This window comes from Sebastes fasciatus, chromosome 2 (genome assembly GCF_043250625.1).
Source record: "Sebastes fasciatus isolate fSebFas1 chromosome 2, fSebFas1.pri, whole genome shotgun sequence".
NCBI classification, from domain to species: Eukaryota; Metazoa; Chordata; class Actinopteri; order Perciformes; family Sebastidae; genus Sebastes; species Sebastes fasciatus.
Genome location: NC_133796.1, coordinates 22168399 through 22195504, shown reverse-complemented (window position 1 = coordinate 22195504; position 27106 = coordinate 22168399). Strand labels below are relative to the sequence as shown.

General features: G+C 43.0%; 1 protein-coding gene across 1 annotated transcript in view; it reads left to right on the top strand.

The window, feature by feature from the left end:
• The window catches only part of LOC141754985 (protein TANC1-like), a 37054-nt gene extending 10208 nt beyond the window's left edge, over positions 1-26846 (top strand). The window contains exons 8-29 of the mRNA XM_074614500.1: positions 6535-6651; positions 6801-7091; positions 7925-8052; positions 11641-11872; positions 12690-12856; positions 15981-16289; positions 17721-17921; positions 18115-18218; positions 18342-18450; positions 18837-18959; positions 19518-19754; positions 20010-20219; positions 20428-20509; positions 21938-22071; positions 22145-22268; positions 22344-22519; positions 23076-23208; positions 23571-23600; positions 23685-23776; positions 23872-24018; positions 25004-25104; positions 25263-26846. Of these exons, the coding sequence (XP_074470601.1) occupies positions 6535-6651; positions 6801-7091; positions 7925-8052; positions 11641-11872; positions 12690-12856; positions 15981-16289; positions 17721-17921; positions 18115-18218; positions 18342-18450; positions 18837-18959; positions 19518-19754; positions 20010-20219; positions 20428-20509; positions 21938-22071; positions 22145-22268; positions 22344-22519; positions 23076-23208; positions 23571-23600; positions 23685-23776; positions 23872-24018; positions 25004-25104; positions 25263-26619 (4604 nt within the window). The 3' untranslated portion in view covers positions 26620-26846. The remainder of the gene's footprint in view (positions 1-6534; positions 6652-6800; positions 7092-7924; positions 8053-11640; positions 11873-12689; positions 12857-15980; positions 16290-17720; positions 17922-18114; positions 18219-18341; positions 18451-18836; positions 18960-19517; positions 19755-20009; positions 20220-20427; positions 20510-21937; positions 22072-22144; positions 22269-22343; positions 22520-23075; positions 23209-23570; positions 23601-23684; positions 23777-23871; positions 24019-25003; positions 25105-25262) is intronic.
• The last annotated feature ends 260 nt before the right edge of the window (positions 26847-27106 follow it).

Genomic DNA, 27106 nt, shown 5'->3' with positions numbered 1-27106 from the left:
GCTTGCGACTGTGGTCTCGGACCATTTCCAAGCGAACCAAATTGGTTAACATGAGTGGGAGAGGACTGACCTGGACTTCTGCAGAAGTCCGATGTTTGCTTGACATCTGGGCCGAAGAGAACATACAGAATATGCTAAATAAAGTCTGCAAAAATAGTGACATATATGAAGTTATTTGAGAAAAACTGGAAGAGAAAGGATTCTATCAGGAAACAATCAGTGCCGTCAAAGTGAAAAAAACTTTGACAGCAGTATATCAAAGTCTGCAATTCTCTGCATAGAAGTGGCAGCTCTCGAGACGAAATTTGCTCCTTCGTACACGCCCCCCGTGAAATTATTTTTTTTAGTTGGTCCACTTTAATTTGTGCACTGTTAAACCGAAGCGGACTAAATAGAAAACAAACCAAAATTATCAATTTCTGTCTGATTTGGACTAGCCAAACACGGCTTGTGAAAGCGTCCAAAAGCTCACTAATTAACACGTTATATTTCCTGGAGTCTTGCCGTCACCTCGAGGGAAGTCACTGCTCCCAGCCAAGAAATAGTCCCACACATAACCCCCCGTAAAACCACAACATGTCGGTTTTACACCTCTATTTTTGTACGGATTAAACAAACGAGACATAATGTGTTAATTAGTGAGCTAGCGAGTGAGTTGCTAAAGCTTCAATTGTTTTGTAGTTGAAGTAGGTTAATGAGAGTATAATGTGACAGCTGTGACCCGGGTGATTAATTAATGGACTGATAAATATTGACTGAATGGCAGATTGATTGAATTGATGTTTCACTTGACATTCTCCAACTATTCACCCCATACGGAGAAAGCGTAATTTGCATGATCTCTGCGATGCAGAGCTAAACTTGGTTGCACCGTGTGCTGGTGCTCTACTTACCACTGAGGCTCGATACACACAGTGAGCAGTACCAGTTAAGTGTCCTGGGAGGCCTCCAGTTGTCATAAAAATATCCCCCTCCCTCTCCAGTCACGATCTTTGCTAGTGCACAAGGCTCTTTTTCTTTCCTTAGATGTCAGTTCATTTGTGGTGGGAGCAAAAGAAGAGATTCCCTAAGGAGTGGATTCACAGTAACGCCTGCCAGTTTCTTCTGTCAGCTGGTGCTTTCATTTAGGCACCCTTGATGAAATTCAGAATAAAGATGAAGCGCGCCACACTGTAGCTGCTAGAATTTCACTCCACATTCATGAAAGATTAGATCATAGAGTAACGGTGTGTGATATAGACCTACATCAGGAGACAAGTATTCAAATTTAGCTTTAATTATTCCCAAATGTAAAATGTATTTGTTATTGCAGCAATATTGTCAGGCAACAAAGACAAACAGGCTACAGATAAGAGTATAATCAATGGAGGCTCTGCTCCAGTACTTTACATTTTAAGACTATCTTAGAAAATGTAAGATGCATTATGTATAATGAAATTGTAGCCTATACATTAGATAGTGTATGCAAAACTGTAACAGCAGCAGAATATCAAGAGAAAATGAACAGAGAATATTCCATAATATATGCTGGATCGCAGATGATCAGGTTTAATTTCCAATTAGTCAATGCATAACTTAAAGTCTAGAGTAGATGGAGGCTCCATCACCTTTTGTTCCTCACTGTCTGTTCTCATTAACGGCCTCATAATCACAATTTATGGAATGGATGGACTCATGTTCTCAAAGTTTCCTGAGATAAATGCTGATTGCTGCGAGCACAGAAATGTGAGAGTTAGTCCAAGACAGTGTGCAGAGTCAATAGGAGTTACCTGCTTCATCAGCACCCCAGTGGGCTGAGACTTGGCAAGAAGCATTGTGCAGCATGATGGCTGTCGGCAGAAAGAGTGACAAAGGCAGTCTTGTATTTTTTCTTTGTGAAGGCTGAAGATGCATCAACTACAGAGATGATGTTTAGTATCGTCCATGCTTTCAGTATGTTTCCCTGGTGTTAGTCTTTCACAAGAGGTCTCTGCAGATGCAGCCTCTTTATTATGTGACAGGTCAGAGCCACTGGCCTATAAGGGCACTGGAGCATCCAATTCTCAATAATGGGACAATGCAGTAGACCTATCTCCTATATTCAAGGAATACTTATACATTTTGGGAAATACTCTTATTGGCTTTCTGCTGGAGAGTAAGATGAGAACATCGATACCACTCTAGTATAAGAGTTATATCGATCTTCTCATCTCTCATCAGCGAGTAAGGGCATTTCCCAAAATGTCGAACTATTCCATTAAACGGTATCTTCGGTATTTTTCCACCTGGACACTATTTTCCCGTGTTTTTGTGTCTAACTGACTAATGGTGACAACAATTGCTGAAATTGGTCCAGTATTGAAGGATAACGCTGTAACCGGCAGCCGCTCACAGGCTGCAATATGGTGCTATTGGGGCAAGCTGGCACCATCATTTAAAGTCTTGTTTTTAAGTGTCTGACATTGTGGTCACAGTCTCGCTCGTTCTGAAATCTGGCAAGGTGACGTGTTGCTGGAAGACAGCGGTGGAATAGTGGAATACATCCATGGTGGAAACACGAGTGCCAGCCAGGCAGAGTTTGTTGTGTTTTGTTTTACAGAAAGAGTAGCTTAGTGTTAACTAAAAGATTTTCAATGTCATGGCTGGATATCAAGATGATTTTGACAATGTGGATGAGATTTTTTAATTGGATTTATTTGAGCCAGAGTATACGGATATTCAGATTTCACAATGAGACTTCTCCTTGAGCGGGGCTTGAACACAATAACAAAGCGAAAGGTAAAGAAAAACGTTTTATTTCTCTGTAGGATCCTTTCCATAATGTTGTCAGACACTTATAATAACAATCTGAGCCTGTCAGGCAAAAACAAGCACTTTTCGTGAACGTAACATTACATTGATGACGCTCACTTGCCCCTCGCAGCTTGTTTCACGGCATTCTCGGAAAATAGGGTCCAGGTTGAAAAATACCAAAGTTCCCCTTTAAGGTTGAAAAGGTTGTGTAGAATCAGCTGTGTTTCTCATGAGGGGCCAGTGCCATCAGTCATGCTGGGAGCTTTGGCCGGAGTTGACCTTTAAAGCGTTGAATGATCAACAGGGGTTGGAGGGTAATCAACCACGCTGTCATCAGCAAACATAAAGGCCGGCCAGGCAGCGAGTGACTGCTTGTGGTGGACAGGGTCCCATCAGGCTGGAGCTGTTCTGGTGGCTGAAAACATGTTTGAACTCTTTCAATGTCTCCTTGGTCCACTCAGCCATTTGGCCTGTCTGTCTTTCTCATCCCACTCCACACCTCCTTCACACTGTTTTGCTGCCGACTGTTCTTCATCCTCTCACTGTGGATGTTCTTTCAATCCTCAATCCTCCACTTCAGCTCTTGCTTGACAATTACGGTAATTTCTCCCACGTCGCCTGTCCTAAAAGCCCTCTTTTACCTGTTTAAAGGGATTCCATGTTTGCAGTGGTCCAGGGTTTATTAGTTGCTTGTCCCTGATCTTTTTTCTTTTATCATAATTGCGGTGTTCATATGTAATTGATTTGTCGTGCATCAGGGAGCCCCCTCATTATCCACAAGTGCTCCAAGGAGCAGGTTCCATGTGCTCTTAAAAGCCCTGTAAATTATAATATGGCCTCAGTAGCTTCACACCACTCTCTCACTCTGCTGCTACAGGATGATGGGCACACGACGGGATGCTGCATGTATCAGAATATGATCTGATCTGCCAAAGTGTTGAACGGGTGGTGGTGGAACTGTATGTACCGTAGTATTGTGAAAAAGCAAGTTCAGCGTGTCTTTCTCCCTGTTCTAAATAAAACAGAGGACATTATTACACTATGTAATAGACATGAAATGTCAGTTAAGAGAGCATAAACACATTTCTTGTTGCGTGGCTCACGTCTGAGTGTAGAGTGATTTGGCGATTTGTCATGACGAAGGATGCTTAAGGACGTTGCTGGCCGGCATCTTCAGGCGTAATCGCTGTTTTAAATCTCATAACAGCTCGGTGTGTTGCAGCTCCCTCGCATGCTCTGAGATTACCAGTGACTGCATTTAACATGTACAGTACATGATTATAGTTATGTGAGGTCATCATCTGTCCAGGGCCTGCACTTATAGTCTATTGCAGTACTACTACAGTATTTTATAGATGAGTGCAACGCGATTCAGGCCTTTTTTTTTTTTTTTTATCCCACTCTGAAGGGATTAGAGGCAGCAGTAATACCAGATTTTTAGATTTTACAGAGGATGTTTTTAATATTACAGCAATGAATGAATGAAATGGACCGGTCTGTGACTTGCCATTGAAAACAAACTCTTAAAATAGCAATAGTTTTTCAGTCAGACTCATTTTTCCACGAGTCTTTTTTGGTAGTAATTTAATCTACTTTAATGCTGTTTAGTATTCCATCACCTAAATGTAGATGCATCCTTCCTTACACATAACCCAATAGTAAAACCTAAATATTCAGAAAAACAATATGATTACAACCCAAGAGGTCCCAATAAGCATAAACACATCCGTGTGCAGTGGCTGTAATCTAGTTCGCTGGTTCTCCGCCATGCCTGGATTAGACCCCCCTTCATTAACAGAGAGAAAGGGGAACTAGGAACAACCTAAAACTAGACTAGAACAATGATGATCGAGGTTCTTTCCCTTTTTATTTGCCAGCTGCTCCAAAGACAGATGAACAAGAATTAAATGTTACTTCAGGAGCCTCAACCTGACGATGCTTATAAATTAAACTACATTTAGGACAGGAAAATTGTGACTTTCACAAACATTCTCATCTGTTAGTTTAGTCTCTGGAGTTTGACTCATACCCATTTTTCTTGCATTTTATATCCATCTCTGTTCCATCTCCCGGGTAAATCCTGGCAGTGATTAAATAAAGGAAAAACCTGCCAAAACAACAACAAAAGAGATGTAATGCAATGCAATCAAATAGCCCCTGAAACAAATTCAGCCTTACTTTAACTTTTCAGTTTTGTCTATACTTCACTTATGTGATAAATCGTCTGTTTTTAGACTGTTAGTTGTACTGATGTACTGAACTGCAATATGTAGAAATATGTTTTTAATATTTTGTCTATAACATATTTTGTCCAAAAGATATTAAAAAATATTTTGTCCACAACAGATTAAAATCTCTTTACAATACAGTGCAATCAAATACAGAAACTGCAGGTTCAAGAATGATAGTAGAGTTGAGTCAACACCAGGGGCGGAGCCAGATGTTGTAAACATTGGGGGCTCAGCCCAAACCTAGGGGGGTGCGGGGGCATCCTACCTCCGGGGAGTTTTTTATTTCCCATTTACGGCAGCGATATGCACTATTTTCCACGCCATTTGATAATAGGATGCCTAAAAACCTGTGCATCATTTGGAAAAAACATGATGGTTGCGAAAGAAAAAAAATCCTCCTGTAGAGCTTTCACCCTATTTTGTATCTAGTTGTTCTCCAACTGTGCTCATCATTCTGAAACCACAACACAACAAATGTTGAGGATGACTAATTTTCACTTCTGCCACCTAAAAAGAGGCACAAATTGACTAATGTTACTATTTTTAAGTCACATACATACACAGGAATGTAGGGTAAACAGCATTACTAATCTAGAAACCTATTTTTGTTATACTATGTTGTCTATTTCCCCAGTAATAGAGCTTTTGCTCCATTCATTTGTCCAGTCAGAGAGACTGAGGGGAAATGACACAAAATTGAAGGTATTTTAAAAGAGATTTGTGGCTTTTGAGAAAACCTGTGGTGCTTGAACACCTCTCTGAAACAGCGTCAACATTACAAATCTGTAATACATCGTATTTATTACAAGAGTGTTGTATTGTATTGCATTTCAGTGTACAGGGCTTTCTATTTTTTGTCACTCTGTGTTTAATCATATGCTGTAATAGCAGAAATAGATTATTCATTTTTGCAGAACACAAAATTGGAAGAACCAGCTGATTACACAGCCTATTTCTTTATGCTTCACAACAGCCTGCACTGAAGACTCTGCTAAATGTCTTGCAGAAAGTAAGCCTGGCTGACCTGTAAACTCTGTAGTGTGAGTGGGCGGCTGGATAGGGGAATGTGGGAGTGAACAACTCTTTTAGTTTTTTTGCCCTTCTGTACGACATTTTCTTTATTTTATTTTATCACGTTGGCTTTTATGTGGCTCATTAGAAGAAATGGGTGTAATCCTGTGATTGACAGCTGATACATTTTTGCATTACAGCCATGTTGTGTGTCTCCAGTGATCATCACGAATATTGGTGTCATGAGACAGAATGAAACATTTGGTCATTTCAGACTCATGTTAGCTTGAGATTACAGGACGTGAGACGAGTTGCCTTCTTTTCTTTTCCGCCCTCCTCTCTCCTCAAGGTCATTGAGCATTGAGAGCAACAACTGTTTATGTCTCACGTCTCCATGGATACAATAATTGACTCGAGCAATGAATTTGACACTTGTGTGGTATGCATGTGTATCTTTTGCACATTTCCTGCATCTCTCTCACACTCTCAATCTATTCCCCACCCGCTCTCATCTTTGCAGCAACCAGCTCCACTCGACTGGAGGATCTGAGTTATCTGGACAACCAAAGGGCTGCTGGACACAGGAGCTCCGTCCGCAAACACAACACAGCTGGACGCACAAATGATGACTCCAAAGGTATTTTGTGGCTTTAGCCTCGGGGGTGAAATCAGTGTGTAAATATAGTTTGGTGCACACACATCTGCAGACCTGTGTGGAACATGAACACACGTCCACAATGTGTCCATTCTTATTTGGCTTTAACTCTTTGCTCTCTCTCCGTCCAGGGAGATTGGTGCCATTCAAACAAGCGGACATCATGCTCAAACCGCTGCTGTTTGAAGTCCCTGGCATCACCGCAGAGACACCTTTTGTTGGCCGTGATTGGCTCTTCACACGTCTGGAGGAGGTCCTGAGAAAAACGAGCAGCTGTGAGGGACGCGGCGCTGTCATTGTGGGTAACGCAGGATCCGGCAAGACCGCCATCATCTGGCGCCTGGTGACGCTCAGCTGTCATGGCATGCGCACGCCACAGGGAGGTCCCAGCATCCCTCACAGCCCCAGCTCCTCCCCTAAATGTAAGACTCCTATCTTTGCAGTGTAATATGTTTTTGCGTACATCCCAAAGCATTAGTGTAAGAACACGTGAGGAAACGCTAGAAGTTGAATTCATACATTCTCCAGTGTGCTCCAGTAACGTCACATTCTTGTAAGATATTGGGGGAAATATCACTTTTTGGGAAGGAGTTGGTAACTGGGTCACACACTCCTCTTTCAAGTTCTCCCCTGAGGTTTCTCTGCTGATTGCGGTTGTGTAAGGAGACTGAGATTGTTTTTTTTTTTCCTATCATGAGTAGCACTGGAAATGTTCTTTTCTCTGCAAAAAAAAAAAGCAATGAAATTTGACTTGACTTGAACCAGATTTTGCACATTGCACAATAAATGCACATTGCATGCATGACATGCTGGTAATTTCTAAACACACTTGGAGTTATGTATACAGTTATGTATACTACATCATCTTCTTTCAGTGTTTTTCCTGTAGTGCAATAAGATGTATTGTTAAGATTACAGGCTGAGGGGCAAAGCAGTACAGAGGAAGCTAAACTAAAATGGTGTTCTTGCATTATTCATTGATATCTGATATCATTCTGATTTAAATGTAACAGAAGGTTTAGAATGAGGTGTGCAGGAATCGCTTATCATTCTGCACTCCTGCTGCCAGCTAATGTGGTTTTGTTTTAATGCCATAGTTGCGAGTCTTGCTTACAGATGCACTAATTAATTGCAGCAGTTTAATTGTCTCTCTACTTCACTCCTGGCATTCCTGTGCTCACACCAGAGACTTCATCTAACGAGTATAAATGGCAGCTTTGCGTTTGTTGTTGTTGTTGCCTTGCGCTCTGTTCAGGTGGGGATAAGCAGGGAAGAGCAGCCTCCAAACAGCCCGCTGACTCCCAGCCCAACCAGAGTGCTGCTGCAGGAACAAGCGAAAGTACAGCACAGAGGAAGGAGGCTGTCAGATGCCTCGCCGCCAAGGTATCTCAAAACACAGCATGCATACGCACGGCTGTATTTCTATATGTGTGAGGACCCTCAATTACAACTCTAACCTTAAAGCAGTAGTTTCACATTTTGGAATATGTTGCAACAGCACGGGGCGGAAGACAGGGAAAATAGTGGGCGTACAGCGATCAAAGACAGAGTCAGCTTAACGGTCAACAGGGTTTTTTATTTACCCAAACTCAAAGTCTCACAAACACAACAGAAAACCCAGCTCCTTCAGGAGCCCTAACCTCATAACTTGCAAACCAAAAACTACCTTAGCCGACCGATTCAACATATAACAAAGGTTCACCCTGGAGATCTAAAGGAGAAGAGACTGAGAGCTCTTCACTCACAGCATGTGCCACACCAAATGAACTTACTGTCTTTAATTCTCCTCCCTGATGAGGAGATCAGACCATAAAGTCCATAAAGACTGGAAATGGGGGGAAACAGCTAGCCTGGCTCTCTCAGCACCTCTCACATCTGGGGTGGCAGCAGCTCAGTCCATAGGGACTTGGCTTGGGAACTGGAGGGTCGCCGGTTCAAGTGTCCGCATGGACCAAGTACAGAGTGTGATCTGGTCGCTGGAGAGATTACCAGTCTCTCATTAACGCATGTATATAGGTCCTATGTGTGCGCGCCTTGTATATAACAGAGTGAAAAAAATGTATTTCCCCTCGGGGATTAATAAAGTGCCCTTCTACAGTTCACTAATTATTACGTTACGTCTTGTTTCTTTAATCCGTATAGAAACCAAGGTATAAAAACAACATTTGTTTTATTTTACGGGGGGTCATGGGTCGGACTATTTCTCGGCCAGGAGCAGTTGCCAGGCAACCAGCAGAGACTCGAGGAATTTAACAGGAAAAATTGACGTTTTTACACTTTGATTTTTGTACAGATTAAACAAAGGAGCATGTTAATGAGCTATTAGTGAGCTTCGCACAGAGCCAGGCTAGCTGTTTCCAGTCTTTATGCTAAGCTAAGCTAACCCCGGGTGCAAGCAGTAGCTTCATATTTAATGAACAGATATGTGAGTGGTATCAATCTTCTCATCTAACTCTCCACAAGAGTGCAAATACCAAAATGTCAGAACTACATGCCTGACCCCATAGGCTACCCTAATTTTAATGCAACCTAAGAAGTAAGTGTAAATGTCCTCACTTTCCAAAAAGGAAATAAAATAAAATAAAAAACTAAAATTGGTCCCCACAAAGATACAAGAGTACACACACACACACACACACACACACACACACACACACACACACACACACACACACAGACATATCCACATGAGGCTCTTCTGTATGGTTCTTGTTAGTTATGCAGTTGCTGAGCAAATTGCTGATTCACCTGCAGTTAAAGGAATACATTATATTGACATTAGTCTATAGGAATGCCCCTTGATTTAGCTTCTTGTTATAGCTGCCCTGGATGTGTTTTTTTTTCCTGCACCAGATTTGAAAGCAGGGTAATGTAATACAGCATCTGTACTGTAGGGAGCTATGACTGCTATACAAGCCTTCACAAAACACCGAAGAGGGATCAATTCAAAGAGATAAACACACATCAGTACTGTTCTAATGAGCTGTGGGGCTGCACGTGTGACACAAGATTTGAATGTCATAGTTTCCTCCTCTCGTTCGGGCCACATGTAGAACGTGCTGCTGATTGCATCACATAGATGACATGGAAGCTTCTAAATTTACTAACTTGGCCTCAATAAGAGTTTCCATGGGAACTAGTCAGACTACTTGTGATGGCGCGGATGTTCGCTCAAAAGTGAAATCATTGATAATATGATATACGGACCACTTATGGTCAAGACTGGCACCTATCTAAGCTTTGTGAGTGAATACTATTGGAAATGTGCATTTTTCTGCAAAAATGCACTTAAGGTTTATAGATAACTAGTGTTAATCTCCCAGCAAAACAGTTGCCATTCATCTCAAGGTTTTTTCTTTTGTTCAGTTTGTCTCCTTTATTGCAAAAATCACGCTTATTAGTAGAGATATGTTTCATTTCTCTTGTTTACCATGCAGCTTGAATAAGCCAACTATTTACTGAATGTGTTTAGAGATACTCTGCAGTAATATGTTCAATGTCACTCTCATTGCTGAGTTTCATGAGACGATGTTATGACTCGGCTACCTCTTTCTCTAAATTTGATTTCTGCGCTTATGTCTTGGTGTTATTTTATTGTTTTCTGTGATACTAGTCTTAGAGATTGTTTTTCTCCTTTTCTCTTGGGATATGAACAGAAAATGCACTCTGAGATGCAAACGGCATCTGAATTTGTCTCAGTAATATTTGTTCCCTTCATTTTCATCAGATTCAGAGATTTTCTTCAGTATCAAAGTAATTCAGGTGGTTGTTGTCTGTACTGTGTGAACAGGAAGCAGCGTGACTTCTCATGATTCAGATTTGCAAAAATGTAAACAAACAAGGCTAAAGGCTAAAGACACAGAGGTGGAAATAGTTTTGAGTTCAATATTCAGACATCCCTCAAGGTTTACCTCATTGAAGCCTGTCAAATTATTTCTATTTATATAGCTCAATATCACCAATCACAGATTTGCCTCAAGGGGAAAATGCATGGCACAGTTCGTGGCTTGACGGTAGATAAAAAACTGACTGAAGTCTCAGAGGTGCATGCAAAATAGTCAAGAGAGCTTTTCAGATTTTTCTCAATTTCTTTCTCATTTGTTTTCATTGACTCTTCAGACCAACTTCACATTCATGTGGGGCTCCTCCTATTAGATACACCAGCTCCAGTTTTTATTTTTTAACATTTTTCCTTTATTTGGGATCACATTACAGCAACAGTCATCTTTACTTTTACAGAATGTAAAAATCTATCTTTTCAGCTTTTTAACAATACAAATATAGAACACAAAACAGAACATGTGGTGTTTTTTCATTTGAGATAAAGAATAAATAAAAGAAATACACAAATGTAAACGAAAGAAGACTGTTTCGGGGATATGTACATTTTCCACTTCTCCCAAATTTCTTAAAATTTAGTTTCATGAAGCCTCATGGAGAAGGTGATTCTTTCCATTATAAAAAAAAATCATGAATTACATAATACCAGTCTTCTATAGATGAGGTGTCTGGCTTAAGCCATTTCTTTGTAATTGCTTTTATAGCAGCTACACTCATTATTCTAAATAAGCATTTTGTTTGTGGATCTGTGGATGTTGAATGTAGAAGCCCAAAAAAGAGTTTGTCCCAATTAAAAGCAATTTTTGTCCCAAATATAGTCACTAAGCGCTATATAAGTTGAATTTATTATTATTATTATTATTATTATTAATAATAATAATAATAATAATAATAATAATAATAATAATAATAATTCTGTATAAATCTTATGCCAAAAAGTATTTACTTTTGGACAGGCCACCTCCAGTTTTTTTTAAAGAAAATTCATTGTATCATTTACTCATACATTTCTACCCGCACCATTAACAGTTACACAGCTTTTATTTAGACCCAAACACAGATATTTTTTGTGAAATAAACAAATAGCAGCTTTGCATTTTCAGTTTTTCACCTGCCTCTTTCTTCTGTCAGGTGGTGGCCTACCATTTCTGTCAGGCTGACAACACCTACACCTGCCTGGTACCAGAGTTTGTGCACAGTGTTGCCGCCCTGTTGGCCAGAGCGCCACAGCTCGGCCCGTACAGGGAGCTGCTGGTTCAGGAGCCTCACCTACAAAACACACTCAGCCTGCGATCCTGCGTTCAAGACCCCATCGCTGCCTTCCGAAAGGGCGTCCTAGAGCCCATAGCCAGCCTGCGCAAGGGTAATGAAGTCTACACACACACACACACACACAGTTTAAGACAAATGTGATATTCAAGTTTAAAGAGCTTTTTAAAATTTTATCAGCTTTAAGGTAAAAACTGTCTGCTTCCCTCGCCATGCAATTAGGGCGCCCACTGCCATCTCCTGTGTGAAATAGCCTATTAATGACTCCATGATGGGCCTGTGGATTATTTTCCCTAGTTAAGGTCAATGATTTGAAACAGTGTGGAGTGTGAAACAGATGTTAGGTCATTTACATAGGGAACTGATGAGTGTTATTTTTGCCCTGGTGAATCATCAGCATCCCACCGGATTTCAAGGTCACCAAATACTCTGGAGCGGCTGTGAATGTTACGGGCGTATTAGCGACCTCAGTTTCTCATGATACAGTCAGTCAGCTAGATTGATGTGTTATTATGGCCGGGCCCTCCACAGTCGGAGCAGAGGAGTGTTTTGTCTACTCCATCACTATTAAGCAGGTTAGGGAAAAAAAATGGAGAGCCCTTGTGCCTGAGTGTATGAGTCCTCACAGGCGTGCAGGGATGCATTGACAGCTTAGATTATGTGAAACATGATGGATATGTCCTGTTTCAAGCTAATAAACAACAATGGCCTCTGGCCCCTTTCTGCACAATATAATCAATATCAGCTTTTCTCAACATATCCTGTGCTGGAAAACAAACATGCACACAATTTTAGCCATGAAGGACTCAGATAAAACTCATACCATCTGTCTTTGTTTCATTATGTGCTCTTTGCAAAGCTATATCTGGTCTTTTAATGTGCTTTTTTTCTTTGTCTTTTGTTTTATTTAGAGCGCAGGCTACCTGAAGACGACTACATCATATTGGTTGACAGTCTTAATGAGGCAGAATTCCATAAACCAGACTACGGTGACACCATCGCCGCCTTCATTACCAAAATAGTCTCCAAATTTCCACCCTGGCTGAAGTTGGTGGTCACAGTCAGGACAGGCCTGGTGGTGAGTGAGATTATAAATATCATTACAGTGATCTCTAAACCACAGCACACCTGTCTCAAAGGGTTGGTTCACCCATATTACAGTTAACAGATTTTCTCATCTAGCCTCCAACCCAATACAATGGAGGTCACTGGTATTTTGTTTGTGGTTCTCACATCATTGAAATAATCCATATAAAACTGAACAGCATAATTTCCCCCTGCTTGAATGGGTTTCCTTCTCTCTGCTGTGGTTTAATCCCACAACAATAAACCAAAATAAACATAGAGGTGTTAATTGCAGACTCTGAAACTGTCCGTAGATGTGACTGTGTGTGTGAATCTATATGTCTTAGCCCTGTGTCATACTGGCAACCTGTACAGGATGTAGCCTATTATAATTTTTTTGCTTTTTTATAATGGTGGTCTATGGAGAAATATTTTCTTTTGGCGCGCAAGGGATTTTGTTGAGGCAAATTGGCAGCAAGGCAGCACCATATTTGTTATTTTAGCGAGTTATCTATGGGTGTACCCATACTACCCAAACTGCAATAAGCTCCAGCTCCCCTATAAAGAATAACTGCGTAATAAATAATAGCTGGATTGGTAGATGTACATTTCCAGATTAAATGTCACAGATCTCGCCGTGAACAATTTTCAGTGGAACTGTTTTCTACCCCCCATAAAATGTGGATTATTAGGAGTAACAAGGATGCTGTTTGTGGAAAAAAGATGTTGAATTTGAATGCTTTTTAAATGCCACAAATGAAATGCCATTCATCCGTTGTATCGCGACATAGACTCTGGTGTGAGTGGAAGTGCCTCTTCTTTTTTGCACTACTTGTGTTACAACCTTAACTTCATGTCTAGGGAAAACACAAGGAGCAACATAAAAAGTTTACCCAACCTTTGCAAAATAAATGGGCCCAACACGGCCAGAAAAGGCTGCCGAAGCACTTTAAGTGTAACAATGAGTGACATTTATTTATGTGAAGATGATTAACAGAGAACACTAATTGTTCTGTAATTATACTAATAATACAGAAAACAGAAGGAATAAGGCGTCAGGCTCTCCAAGGCCAAAAGAACCCACACTAACTAGAAAATAAATACTCAATTATTCTACTGAATCAGACAAAAAGACAATACTAATCTCCCCAATTAGCCACAAAACAGGAGAATCAAAATAAACAGCATATAACCCCTACAAGGCTTCCTTAATAAAGTCATCAAGACTGACTAAAACAAAGGAGCAAGGTTTAACAGAGCTGTGTCAAGGTGCCATCAAAGAAAACAGAGTTTCCCCAGTTAAACAACAAAGAACAACAGCAACAGACAGCTCAAGAGCCAGAAACGCTAGTTCTAGGAGCAGATATACAGCTCTACTGATCAATGAGATCCAGGTGTGGGTGATCAGGAACTGAGAGAGGCGTGGCAGACCTGAAACACACAGGAAGAAACAGTTCTCTATCAACAAGAGGAAAAAGCAGTGGATGTAAGTGGAGTGAGAAAATAGGATTTCATATTTTGGGTGAACTGACCCTTTAAGCCTCCCCTTGCCTCCAAATCACAGAGGTATTCACAATACCTTCTGCTTCAGTCTGAGCTCCCTGCCCACACTGTAGTTTGATGCTGTGCTTTTACTGCCATGGTATAGACATCGTGGCTTCTGGCACCGTCGCTCTCTCTAGTCTGATGTGTTTTCTCAATCCGGTTGGTAATCCCACCAAACAGCGGACGCATCTGTCCACTGCCAAAGCCGAGCCTCCAAATGCTGCATGGATTAGGCCCTGAATGGATGGTAATGCTGCCGGGAGTCTGTTGGGAGTCTGGCGCTTGACAGCCAGCCAGCCAGCCGGTTACATAATTTGATTAGTGTTTGGGAATACACAAAACACATTTGGGGTCATTTTCTTTATGATACATTTGAAGTCAGCGAGCATTGATTACCGACATTTAAAGATGAAGAGTACAGCGATTACTCCACCCTCCCAGAGCTGAATATTTGATGGCTGTAGTGTTGATTTAGGTGTTTAAAGTGGCCATTTAAAGTTAAAGGAAGGAAGGAATTTTTAAAATTGAGTTCTTTAAGTAAATTTTAGTACACAATAGTCAACTTTAAAGTCGACCCATAATGCCTTTGTGCTTTTTCCCTTTCCTTTAGTGTGTTATATAGTTTTTTTGTGCATGTAAAAGGTCTGCAAAGTTACAAATCTCAAAGTCCAGGCCAAAGGGAGTTCCTCTCCCCCACAGAAACACTGCTCCTGAACTGCCTGAAACGCCATGCTTGAAGTCCCGCCTTTTCTTCTGTAACGTGGTGATGTCACCAAGTAACACAGGAGCAGGAGCTCAAACAGAGCGTTTCAGACAGAGGGTGAAAAGAGGTATATATAAAGAGGAGCCAGTATGAGAAAAGTAAAGCATTTCTTTTTAACATTAAAGCATGTAAACATGTTCTGGTAGAAATACAAAATACAAGTATGCACCTGAAAATGAGCATAATAGGTCCTCTTTAATCAAATAAAACGTAATTTCCTAAAAACTAAATTATGCATAGTGAAAATGCTGAGTGGCTAGTAACTTTGGAAAACCACTAGCAGTGGCAGGTGAGCAAAAAAGTGAATATCAAGCCCTGGTCCCAGTATACCCAGTATCATTCACTCTTTCCCTTTTTACCAGCCATTTCACAGGAACTCTTCTTGTATAACAACCTGGACATTTCGGTTGAGAAAGGGTTAAGTGGAGCGCAGTCCACGACTACAAGTCAATTACTCGTCGTTGAACCAAAATGTCAGTCTTCGTTAATGAGGAACTGAGCTGCAATAACATGGATTTTCATGGCTGGTTCTGGCCGGTGTTAAGCAGTTGAGGATGGCGAGAGAGGAGATGAAATGTGACTCTGAGAGATGCCTGTGAGCAATGTTGGAGCTTGAGTCATTGTCACACTATTTACTGTACTGTATCCCATGGCTCTATGTGAGTCAGAGGCAACAGCATCTGAGGAATGGGTCCTGATTTTAGTGCTTTTAATTTGTCCTTCGCTAACGTGCCAAAGACATGCTACCTACTATTCTTTAAATACTGAGGTGTGTGTGCCTGCGTGTTGTATCTGTTTTAACCAACAAGCACTCATAATTCATCTGCAGGAAATCACTACCCTCCTTCCCTTCTCCGGCATCTCTCTGGACATCCTGCCAGACAGCAGCGATCTGGGCGCAGACCTGAGCGACTACATCCATCACCGGGTCAGCAGCAGCACCCAGGTCGCCGCCAACGTCACCACGCCAACAGGCTCGGCCCCCGATCAGCTGCTCCTCAGCAAGTTCAGCAGCCACCTGTCAACACGCAGCCACGGATCCATCCTCTACCTCCAGCTGACCCTGGATCTGTTCCACAAGGGCCACCTGGCTCTGAAAGGAGGGAACTACCTGGTGGTGCCTGTGTCCCTGTCAGAGGTCAGATATGTTGATTTTAAACTACCGTGTTTAATCCTCTAGAAGCTAAAAGGACACATTTTACCTTTAAGTGTATTTCTGGACCCACAATCCTCCTCCTCCTCCTCCTCCTCTGGTCAAGTTCACAGCCTAACACTTAATACTTGTCAGTCATCCCGGTGAGCTGTCTGCCGTGAAATGGCATCTCGCCTGAGGCTAAAGCAATCAATGTCCATAGAATCCCCACACAGGGTACACAGGCGACAGCCATTGTTCAGACATGTTTTTCACAAAAATGAGAAAATGTGTACACGCACGCTCTTCAGATCAATAAAAGATACAAAAATGACAGGATAAAAGACTTTGTACAAAGTGCCAAAAATAGTCCACAGCGACTTTAGTAAATGACAGACACATTTTAATATTACATAATCATCAGCGTAAAATAGGACAACAGATGAGCAAATGTTCTTATAGACACACAAAGGCCCAGAGATGTGATGATTTCAAGATTGGTTAATGGATGTGAAAAAGCAGGTGTGCTAAATATGTGTATGCTCAGGTAGTGGGTAGTAACACTTAAATACGGCAGCTTGTGTAGAAGTATAATATGGATAATTTAGTAGAATTAAAGGGGACATTTTTCAGTGCTTGTGCACATACATTTGGGTATCTGGAGTGCCTACTAACCCACACACTGTGAAATAAGACAACCCAGTCAGTTTTTTGTGGGCTGTTTAGATCAGAAAACATGTGACTCAACAAGACATCCAGATTTGGCTCCCCCTTCCTATGTCACATGCAGGCTCATTAGAATATACCGCCCACAGCTTGAGAACTACCTTTGCAGAGGTGCACCATATTTTTTCTTGCAAGCCAATCAGAGCAGATTGGGCTTTTTCGGGAGGGAGTCTTAAAGAGACAGGCGCTAAAACGGAGCGTTTCAGACAGAGGGTGAATACAGGTATATCCAGGCAGACAGTATGAGAAAATAATGTGTCTTTTGAACATTAAAGCATGTAAACATGTTCTAGTAGAAACCCAAAAATACAAGTATGAACCTGGAAATGAGCATGATATGTCCCCTTTAAGTACAGAATTTTAAACTACGTAGTTGGAAAGATTAACTCAAAATTATCCTAAAAGACTGATGATGATGAAATGTCTGGGATGCTTACAACAATGATTTTCAACAGGACTTGTAATCTGCACAGCTTTGCTCTTGTACTTTATTTATTTTTTAAGTTATTGCAATAATTTACGTGTTTACCTTAAGGATGTTGCACGTTAGCTTCTAACAAAGTTGTTTATACTCTAAAGATCAATATGCTGGCTATATACTTTCTATTATTTCCCCTTTGCAGTTTCATTACACAAGATAATGTAAAATATATCCCATGCAATCATGACCGCCGTCACACAACATCATTAACCTTTCTGAATATCTGTTAGGTGTACCTGCTGATGTGTCGCGTGAGCTTTCCGGATAAAGAGGTCTTTGAGCGGGTACTTCCGGTGCTAAATGTGGCTCTGGCGTCTCTGCACCCACTGACTGATGAACAAATGTTCAGGGCGCTGAATGCAGGCAGTGTGAGGGGGGAGCTGGAGTGGAAGGACTTCCAGCTGAGCCTAGACAGCCTGGCTGGATTCATGGTAAGACTCTTGATATGACTGCATGGAAGAAGGGTACATAATGATTCACGGTTTTGTTTCAATGGTTTGAATGTTGTGTTTGTACATACTTTTCACTTACACCTAGGAATTTAGAGGTAGTTTAGGAGGACTTGCAGGTAATTGTACATTTACATACATTTGAAGCAATTTCCTGTATCATTTGTGTTTGTAGGTGAGACGCAGGGATGGCACACGGATGCTATGTCATCCCTCCTTCAGAGAGTGGCTGGTTTGGAGAGCAGATGGAGAGAGCAGTGACTTTCTCTGTGACCCAAGGTGAGACTAAAAGTCACACAGATGCGTGTACTATAAGTCAGTTGTGAATACACAAAGAAAAAGTGTGTAAATTCTTGTCTTATTGGTAGATTAGATTCATAAATACTATATCCATGTCTACAGGAGTGGCCACGCTCTCCTGGCTTTCATGTTCTCCAGACAGGAGGGAAAGTTGAACCGGCAGCAGACTATGGAACTGGGACACCACATCCTCAAGGCTCACATATTCAAGGTAGCAGGAACTGTGAGGCTACAGTATGTAACTTGCTATGTAGGTTTATGACTGCACTTCAACTCTTCTGAATCACCTCGATTCCCAAAGGATTCACCGTAAACAAGATCCTGCACTTTACCGTGTATTATTACGTAGAAAACACACAGATAAGAGTGAGCCCCTGTCTTTGCTATCATCACCCACACACATTAGCACAGCTCACATCCATAAAATGCCCCATGGTACACTGAGTATTGTACTGTTTGCATGCATGGCTTGCACTCTGTACATACTGCTTCACTCCTGGGACGCGATTCAAATTCTGCACCACAGATCTCATCTGAGCGAGCCTAATCTCTCTCTAACGCTCTCTATCTATCTGTGTCTCTTTCACACACTCACAGGGTCTGAGTAAGAAGACGGGCGTGTCCTCCAGCGTTCTTCAGGCAATCTGGGTGAACTGCAGCACAGACAGTCTGTCCGCTGCGCTGGCCTCCCTGAGGAACCTATATACACCGAACATCAAGGTGACATACATGTGCTCTACATTTAAAAAAAGTACTCATGCACCCAAATATATCAGCCCGTTCTCATTCACAGGGCGTCGGCGTTAGATACAGACGCTACCCTTTAGCATCGGTAGCCTATGAGACGCGCCGGGCTTTCCATGAACTGCAATGTAAACCCATCCATGTCAATATTAAACGCACAGGGAAGGTTACGAGTTTAAAGACAGAAAGAGACACACAGGGCGGGCGGGTCCAACAAACACAAGGCTTTCATCCAGGAGACAACTGTCTGTGTCCCGTGCGTCACGTTACTATCAACTCTTTGTTCGTGTCCTGCGTTCACAACGTTCTGTGTCATTTTCACTGTAAAAACGTGGTAGTTTTAAGCCCAACCGTGTTGTTTTTTCCTAAACCTAACTAAGTGGTTTTATTGCCTGAACCTAAGCAAGTGTTTTTGTTTAATTCACAACATTAAGCACGTGTTTACTGAGACCGAAAAGTGACGCCGAGGGGTCTCACAAAGCGTCCGAGTTGGGATGAACGTGTTGGAGATATACTATTTTTTTCATCCTGCAGGTAAGCCGTCTGTTGATGCTAGGTGGCGCTAGCGTGACCTGGTGTACAGAGGTGGTAGGACATGCCCCCATTCTGGCCGTCCACGCCCACCTGGGGCACATGGAGATGGTGGCGCTGCTTCTTGAAATGGGCGCCCCCATCGATGGGACCACTGACAGCGGCATGACGCCCCTCTGTGTGGCCGTCGCTGCAGGACATGTCGACATCGTCAGCCTGCTCTGCAAGAAAGGGGCCAAGGTCAGAGTCATTTCTGTGCAAAGTGGAAGAGAGATAAATGTGGGTTTGGAGGGCGTGACCAGCATGATTACCGTGGATAAATCCAATTTCAATCTGTGACAGAATATTCCTTTACACCAGTGGTATCCTGGTTTTACATTCACCACAGTTTCAGGAGCTATTCTGGGAGACGGATGACATAAACAGGCCTGATCTAGGCCAGCGTACCGGCCAGGGCCAGTGTTGTAAGTCCTTCTGTGTTCCCCTTTATGCCAGGTGGGCCATGCTGATAAGAGTAGCCAGTGTGCGCTAGTCCATGCTGGGCTGAAGGGCCACGCAGAAATCATCAACATCTTGCTGGGCCAGGATTGGGGAGAAGAGATCCCCACTGACCCACAGCAGCACCACAGCAATGAGACTGTGACTGGGAAAACACAGGCGGCACAGCAGGCGGTTACAGCTGCAGCTAGCGTGGGACACACTCAGGTACGTATCAGATCAAGGTCCTCGTGACAAAACACTCTGCTGATATTAATTTTTTTTTTTTTTATGTAGAGCACAGTGCCTGTCCTTGCTTGACGTAGAGGATTTATTAGATGCGGTTTGCTCTGGTCAAGGTCTGTGAGTGCTTTGGTTTTCTTTCTGCACAGCAAGCCAGCAATACAGAAGACTGTAAAATTGTGTTTTCCTGCAGGTGGTGAAGAGCTTGCTGGACTTGAAAGATGAACAGCTGGCAGTGCAGATGGACGCGCACGACTCTCTCTGGGGAGAAACGGGTGCATTTCTTCTATCAGTCAGATAAATTTAGCTTTCTCACCTCATTTCTGTCCGTCAGTGGGGATCTGGAGTCATGCTTAAGGGTTGCATTTTAAGCACATTCTAGCTTTCTATGCAATGAATAAATATTAAACAGCTAATTTACATTGATATGAATGCACAGTGAGCTCTTTCAATAGAGCTGCAGGAGCTCAGGAGTACAAGAAAACCCACTTACTGGGCTCACTATTGTGATTTTAAGATGCTCTGGTTGACATCAAATAATTGATTCGATTGTAAATACTTTTGTTGTTTTGGGCAGAAAATGGACCATCACATTTATCAACGCAGAGCATCTCATCCAGACACATTTGTTGCATCCAAAAACAGCTTTTATTCAATTGTAATACTTTTACCTCTATCACAGATGTGATAGCGCAGCCTGCAGAATGCTGTTAGGTTCATTTCCTGAAAGCTTGTCGGATGAAGCCTGTATCCGTGCCTGCAGCACCATTAGAGTATAATTCTATTACACAGTCCCCTCCAGTGCTGAGATAGAAAAAGTGGGAGCATGAAATGCCCTCTGAAACATTCACATGTGCACGTACAGTACGAGGGCTTTGTTTTGTTTCTGTTTAGTGTTAATATCATTGGATTACAGTCCATTTGCACAGATACAATTATAAGGCAAGGATACAAGTCGGACTACTTAACCAGGGATTTGGACTTCTTTAGGGATTACAATTACCCAAGACAGTATAGAGCATAGAGTGTATCAAATCTCTTGAATATTCTCTTTAATAAGAATATAATTTTCGCTGGTTCAGTTGCATATCTAAAGCAGCAGCTTTACTAACGCTGTTACTATTCTGTGCAGCTGCACAAAGTCACCTTAAACAAGGCTAGACAGTTTTCCTTTTTTTTTTGTCTCACATGACAATAATTTATCTTTAAAGGTGGTAATATACAATCGATTTGTTCACTGAAGCATGTGGTCTCATGAAACATGTTGTCATTTATCAAGGGTGCTTGGAGGTTAGAGGATGGCATCAATACTTTGCCTCTATCCCCAGCTGCTCAATTAGCCGAAGGACTCGCATACTTAAAAAAATACCCATCGTTTGTCAAAGTAACACTGGCTGGTTAAGGAGGGTGCAACTTATCTATTAGAGTTATGGTTGGAATTTTGTTTCCTTTTGTTGTTGAAGAGGAGGAACAAGAAAGAGAAAGTGCAGCTGCCTCGAGCAATTTTATCTCTAGCACTTGTCAGATGTCTAGATTTGTATTAAAATTAAATTACAACACGTGTTTGAATCAAATAGAAATAACCAACCTTGTTTTTTTTCTCTGTCTCTCACTCCTGCTCCTACCTCTCTCCTACCGTAAATGTGTCAATTACATATTCTTCTCCGCCTCGTCGTCTCATCTCTATGCCGACCCTCTGTCAGTGCTGAGCGCGGCGGCGGGAAGAGGGAGGCTGGAGGTGTGTGCGTTGCTCCTGGAGCGTGGGGCCGAGCTGGAGATACCCAACCGCAGGGGCATGTTGCCGCTGCTCACAGCCACCAAACATGGACACACACAGGTGAGGAGTGTCACTGGCACAGGATGTTCTTCATTTAACCAGTTTCTAAAAATGCTTTTCCTTCCGTCTCCAGGTTGTAGAGTTGCTGCTGAAGCAAGACGCAGATATCAACGTCAGCGAGAAGCAGGGTCGCACTGCACTGATGCTGGCGGCCTCTGAGGGCCACATGAGCACTGTTGAACTCCTGCTGTCAAAGGGTGAGAGTTCCCACCTTCCAAACTAATATGATTACTGAACTGCTGAACAATGTTTGCTTTGTTTGTGGTCCCAAGGTGCCGCTCCGTCCTCTGCTGATCAGGACGGGCTGACGGCACTCAGCTGGGCCTGTCTGAGGGGACAGAAAGGTGCGGTGCAGCTTCTGGCGGAGGCGGGCGCAGACTTGAACCAACCAGACAGACAGGGACGGACTCCTCTGGACCTCGCTGCCCTTAACGGGGATGCAGATACAGTGGGTTTCATGACATCATGTCGATAGTGGATCCGTCTTTATTTGAAATACTTATATTCGCATTTACTTGTAAATATTCCTCACCAAAATGTTCTTTTCTCCCTGCAGTTTATAGACCTTGGTGAAGAAATGTGTACTTGACAACAATTTGCAAAACATTATAATTGATAAAACACGATTAGCAATATATAATGGTCACACTCGTGAAAACATAGCTATTTTAGACAAATTAAATAAATCATAATTGCTAAAATAATGATGATAATCATTTCCCCCTGCAACACAGGACGTCAATTTGCAATCACAGTTCATGTAGAGTAAAAAAAAAACTTCAATCTGAGCATTCTGATGCAATCTATTGATCAGCAGGAGAGTAATTAAAACTGACTGATGATCAAGAACTTACCAAAATCATCAGGATATAAAGGGGCAGACAGCTTTGTTGCTAATGTCAGCTAATGAGGCATACTGTGTGTAATCAAGCAAATTATTGAAATATCCTTTTCACTGCTAGAATCTTAAAACCAAACGTTGTTGTTATTCTGCGCACGGCCAGGTGCATTGCCTGGTGGAGCATGGAGCGGTGCTGGAGAGAGCCGACAACAACGGCACCAGAGGTTCAGACCGGACGACTGGCTGCCAGAACCCGGCTCTGGTGGCATCGCTGCTGAAGAAAGGATCCAAGATGGGTATAAACACCATGCTTACCATAACAGCCCTACAGTAAATCCCACCTCTAGGACTTTTATAGTCAAAACAAAATGTTCCAAGAACCATTTAATATTATGACACAGTTAAACAGCTCGTATAACTGCAGGACGGCCTCTAAAAGGAGCTTGAATCAACACATCCATTTGTATCCGACTTCAACTGATCAATGAAGACTCACTAAGATAGATTTGTAATATGTGCTATATTTAAGCACGCTCTGCATTTAGATCACTTTATATTTTACTTCCATTCTGCAGCACCTGCAGTTTTACATCCACTTCTCTAACGTCACCTCTTTCTTTCTCCATCCTCACTCGCTCTCCTTCATCAACCCCGAAAGGCTACAAAACGGCTCCTCATGATCGATCAGGTACGTGATTAATGCAAGACACAAAGTAAAAGAGACCAGGCGAGACGGATAATAGAAAGATAAATATCTGTACCCCTCAATCAGGTCACGCCACGTGGGCTATGGCTTCCTCCAAACCAGACATTCTCCTCATCCTGCTGCAGAAGTTGATGGAGGAAGGGAACATGCTTTACAAGGTATGAATGTTATAGACGGCGTGTTTGTGAGGATGTGTTGAATCGACGTCTTCCCTTATCCTCTCTGTCCATTTCTTCCTGTGTGTCTCTCTCAGAAGGGACGTATGAAGGAGGCAGGCCAGCGTTATCAGTATGCCCTGAGGAAGCTACCTCGTGAGGGGCAAGGAGAGGAGCTGAAAGGGCTCAAAGACCTGCGGGTCTCCCTCTATCTAAACCTTTCTCGCTGCCGCCGGAAAACCAATGTAAGGCCCACGGCTGTAACAAACTGCTCATGAACTATTTAACACTGGCAGGTTTATTAGACGCTGAGGGGATGGCAGGAGGGCCGGGCAAGGCAAGGTAGATGGTTCCTTAAGATATATAATTTATCCGTTTCAACATGAAAAGATAATGTCAGCACCGGTACGGCTCACTGTAAAAATACCTCTCTGCTTTTCAGATCTAATTTCTGGTCTCGCTGGTAAACAGAGTGTGCGTGTGCGACCTGGAAGCAGGTGGTGACATAATGAATAACTGTGTGCTGTTAGTGTAGAGATAGATGTGTGTGGCCTGCAGCCAGGTTGGGAACCCACCCTGGTGATGACAGACGTCCTAACAGACTGTGTAAAAATGCCATCCTTAGGGTCACTGTGGCCGATGAATAATGGAGCAGATAATGTGATGTGATAAGGTCACTCTCCCTGGCAGGACGAGCGCACTCTTTTTCTCGGTTCTCAACAGGGAGTTATTTACAGTGGACGTGAAAGTGGGCTGGCTAAATCCACATATTATATCGGAATGCAGGCAGTAAGGGCCAGCAGAGAGACTACATGATACCATCATTAAACATTCAGCAGCAATGTTCACAATCTCACATTCAATGCTGCCATTTTGACCTCCCTCTCAAGGACAGAATCACAATGTGTTTGTGTCATTAAATATTCACCTGAGAGTGATGATGAGAGCAGTTAAAAAAACAAAAAACAAGCAGCTCTCTGTCTGTTTCTCTTTCTGTTCCTGGTCGATAAAAATGATTGCAGCGTGACATCTGTTTCGTTAAACGGGCTTCGATCTTCAGATCCATATTATGAAGATGCAAACACAATTATTATCGGAATGGGCCTCTGATTATTTCTGCAAAACAAACACTTTCCAGTCGTCTAGCCACTAGCTGATCACACTGTGGGTTTGTTTGCGCTGCATCTAAATTCAAATACTAAATGCACTTTTTTTTATGTGAAAACACAGGATTTTGGGATAGCTGAGGAGTTTGCAACAAAAGCCCTGGAACTGAAACCCAGGTCTTATGAAGCATATTATGCCAGAGCACGTGCCAAGAGGAGTAGCAGGTACAACCATATGAAGTATTTTGTTTCATATCATTTTTGCTCAATGGAAAGTCATTCTTGCGAGAATCAGCAATTCCCCGGGATGCTACTTCTCAGTGGCACTGTACATTAAGTATTTTTTAAAAAGTTCCTTTGTTCATTTTCTCTGTCCTCCCCAGGCAGTTTGCTGCAGCGCTGGCAGACCTCCACGAAGCAGCACGACTCTCCCCGTCCAACCGGGAGATCCGGCGCCTGCTGGTGCGGGTAGAGGAGGAATGCAAACATCATCAGAAGGCATTGAGCAACAACATGGCACAGGGTTACAACAGGGACCCTCACACCCACCACCATCAAGCCACAGAGGAGGAGGCAGACGTCTATTCACAGGGAAGTCTAGAGAGGCAAGTCCCCGCGGAGCAGACCGACGCGGAGAGGGAGGAAGAGAGGGAGGAAGGTGAGGAAGCGAGCCTGCAGTGTGGGAAAAGTCCAGAGTTTTGGCCTCTGAATCCGTACGCTCCAAACAGGACTCTCCCTGGAGGTGTGGCCTTTGGTTTAGCAGATCAGTCGCCGTGTTTCCCTCAAGAGGAATACGTGCAGAACCAACTGTTTGTGGACTTGCCTGAGCCTGTTCCTGCGATCAACAGGCAGATCCAGAACCAGGGACTCAGCAGGACTCATCACCACTGCCACTCCCTCCAGACGGGGGGCAGAGTTGGGGGCAGGCCTCTCTCTCTGTGCGGCCCCTCCAGTCCTCTGCCAGGCAGACACATTTCCACCTCCCTGAGGCCTGCGCCGTTGCTTGGTATTGACATCGGTCATGGATTAGCCAATGAACACTCTGGACTCAGCCCCACTGAGCTGTATCATCCCATGTCCCCCAGCAGCTCCTCCCCACCTGGGCCTCTCCACATGTACCAGCCCCGCTCCTCCAGCTTCTCCAGGGGCTCCGACAGACTCTCCACCCACTCGGTGGCTCTGGACGGCCTGGCTCTCGCTCTGGGGTCTGGTATGGAGGTTAGGAGGGAGGGCGGTGGAGGAGGAGGAGGAACAGCAGGTTCAAGGGGCTCCAGCTCCAGTCAGGCCTCCAGTGGGAACCTGTCAGACGGCGGCAGGCAGCAGGACGCCCCGTGCCCCATCAAGAGCAGCGGTAGCTTCAAGACAAAACCAGACCTGAAGCCCCGGCCTTTCATGGGAGTAATGGACAAATCAGTGCGCGTCCAGGGCCAGCAGACCTCTGGCCTGGGCCGACAGGGGCAGGGAGGAGGGGCGGAGAGTTTCAGTATGTCAGTAATGGAGTTTCAAGGGTTGAACAATGAGTTCAAACGCGCTTCATTCCAGGAGCACCTCCCTGGAAGTCAGCAGCAGGGCCGCGAGTTTGGAGAGCGGCTCCACCAGCGAGACGCCAGAGGCACCGCGTCCTCCCAGCTACGCTTTCCCGACGGGCGGCACAGACAGGCAAGCCTAACGAGAGACAACCCGGCTCTGCATATGGCTCCCATCAAACCCAAGCGCTCATTTATAGAGTCCAACGTCTGAATATACTTTATCAAAGCACAGATACAGGCTGTTTGCAACAAACTTTGTCCCCAAATAAGGTAGCAAGGGAGCCTGCTGTGAGAACAGCTCCCTTCCCTGAGCCTGTTTTGTAGAGTTATGCTGCTGCACTGCATTTTCAATCTAGAACCAGTGTTCAACTCAGGCTACTATGCTTTTGCTTACATGTCTACAGCTACACTAGTGTATTCAAGAAAACCAGACATACCTTAAGTAGGGATTTAAAAAAAATAAGTAGTATATTGTCTCAACTTTTAATTTATTATAACAAATATAGAAGTCAGAGAAAGCTTTGTGCACGAATATAAAAAAACCTCATGCTATTAGTTGCAGGATATGACCATTTCTATTGTCAAGTGTCTTTTAAAAAACATTTATATTTGTACGGTGTACACTATATTTGCAGATTATATATTTCCCTGTAAGTGGTTATCTGTCAGCATTACAGGCTTCAGAAGAAATTACTTTG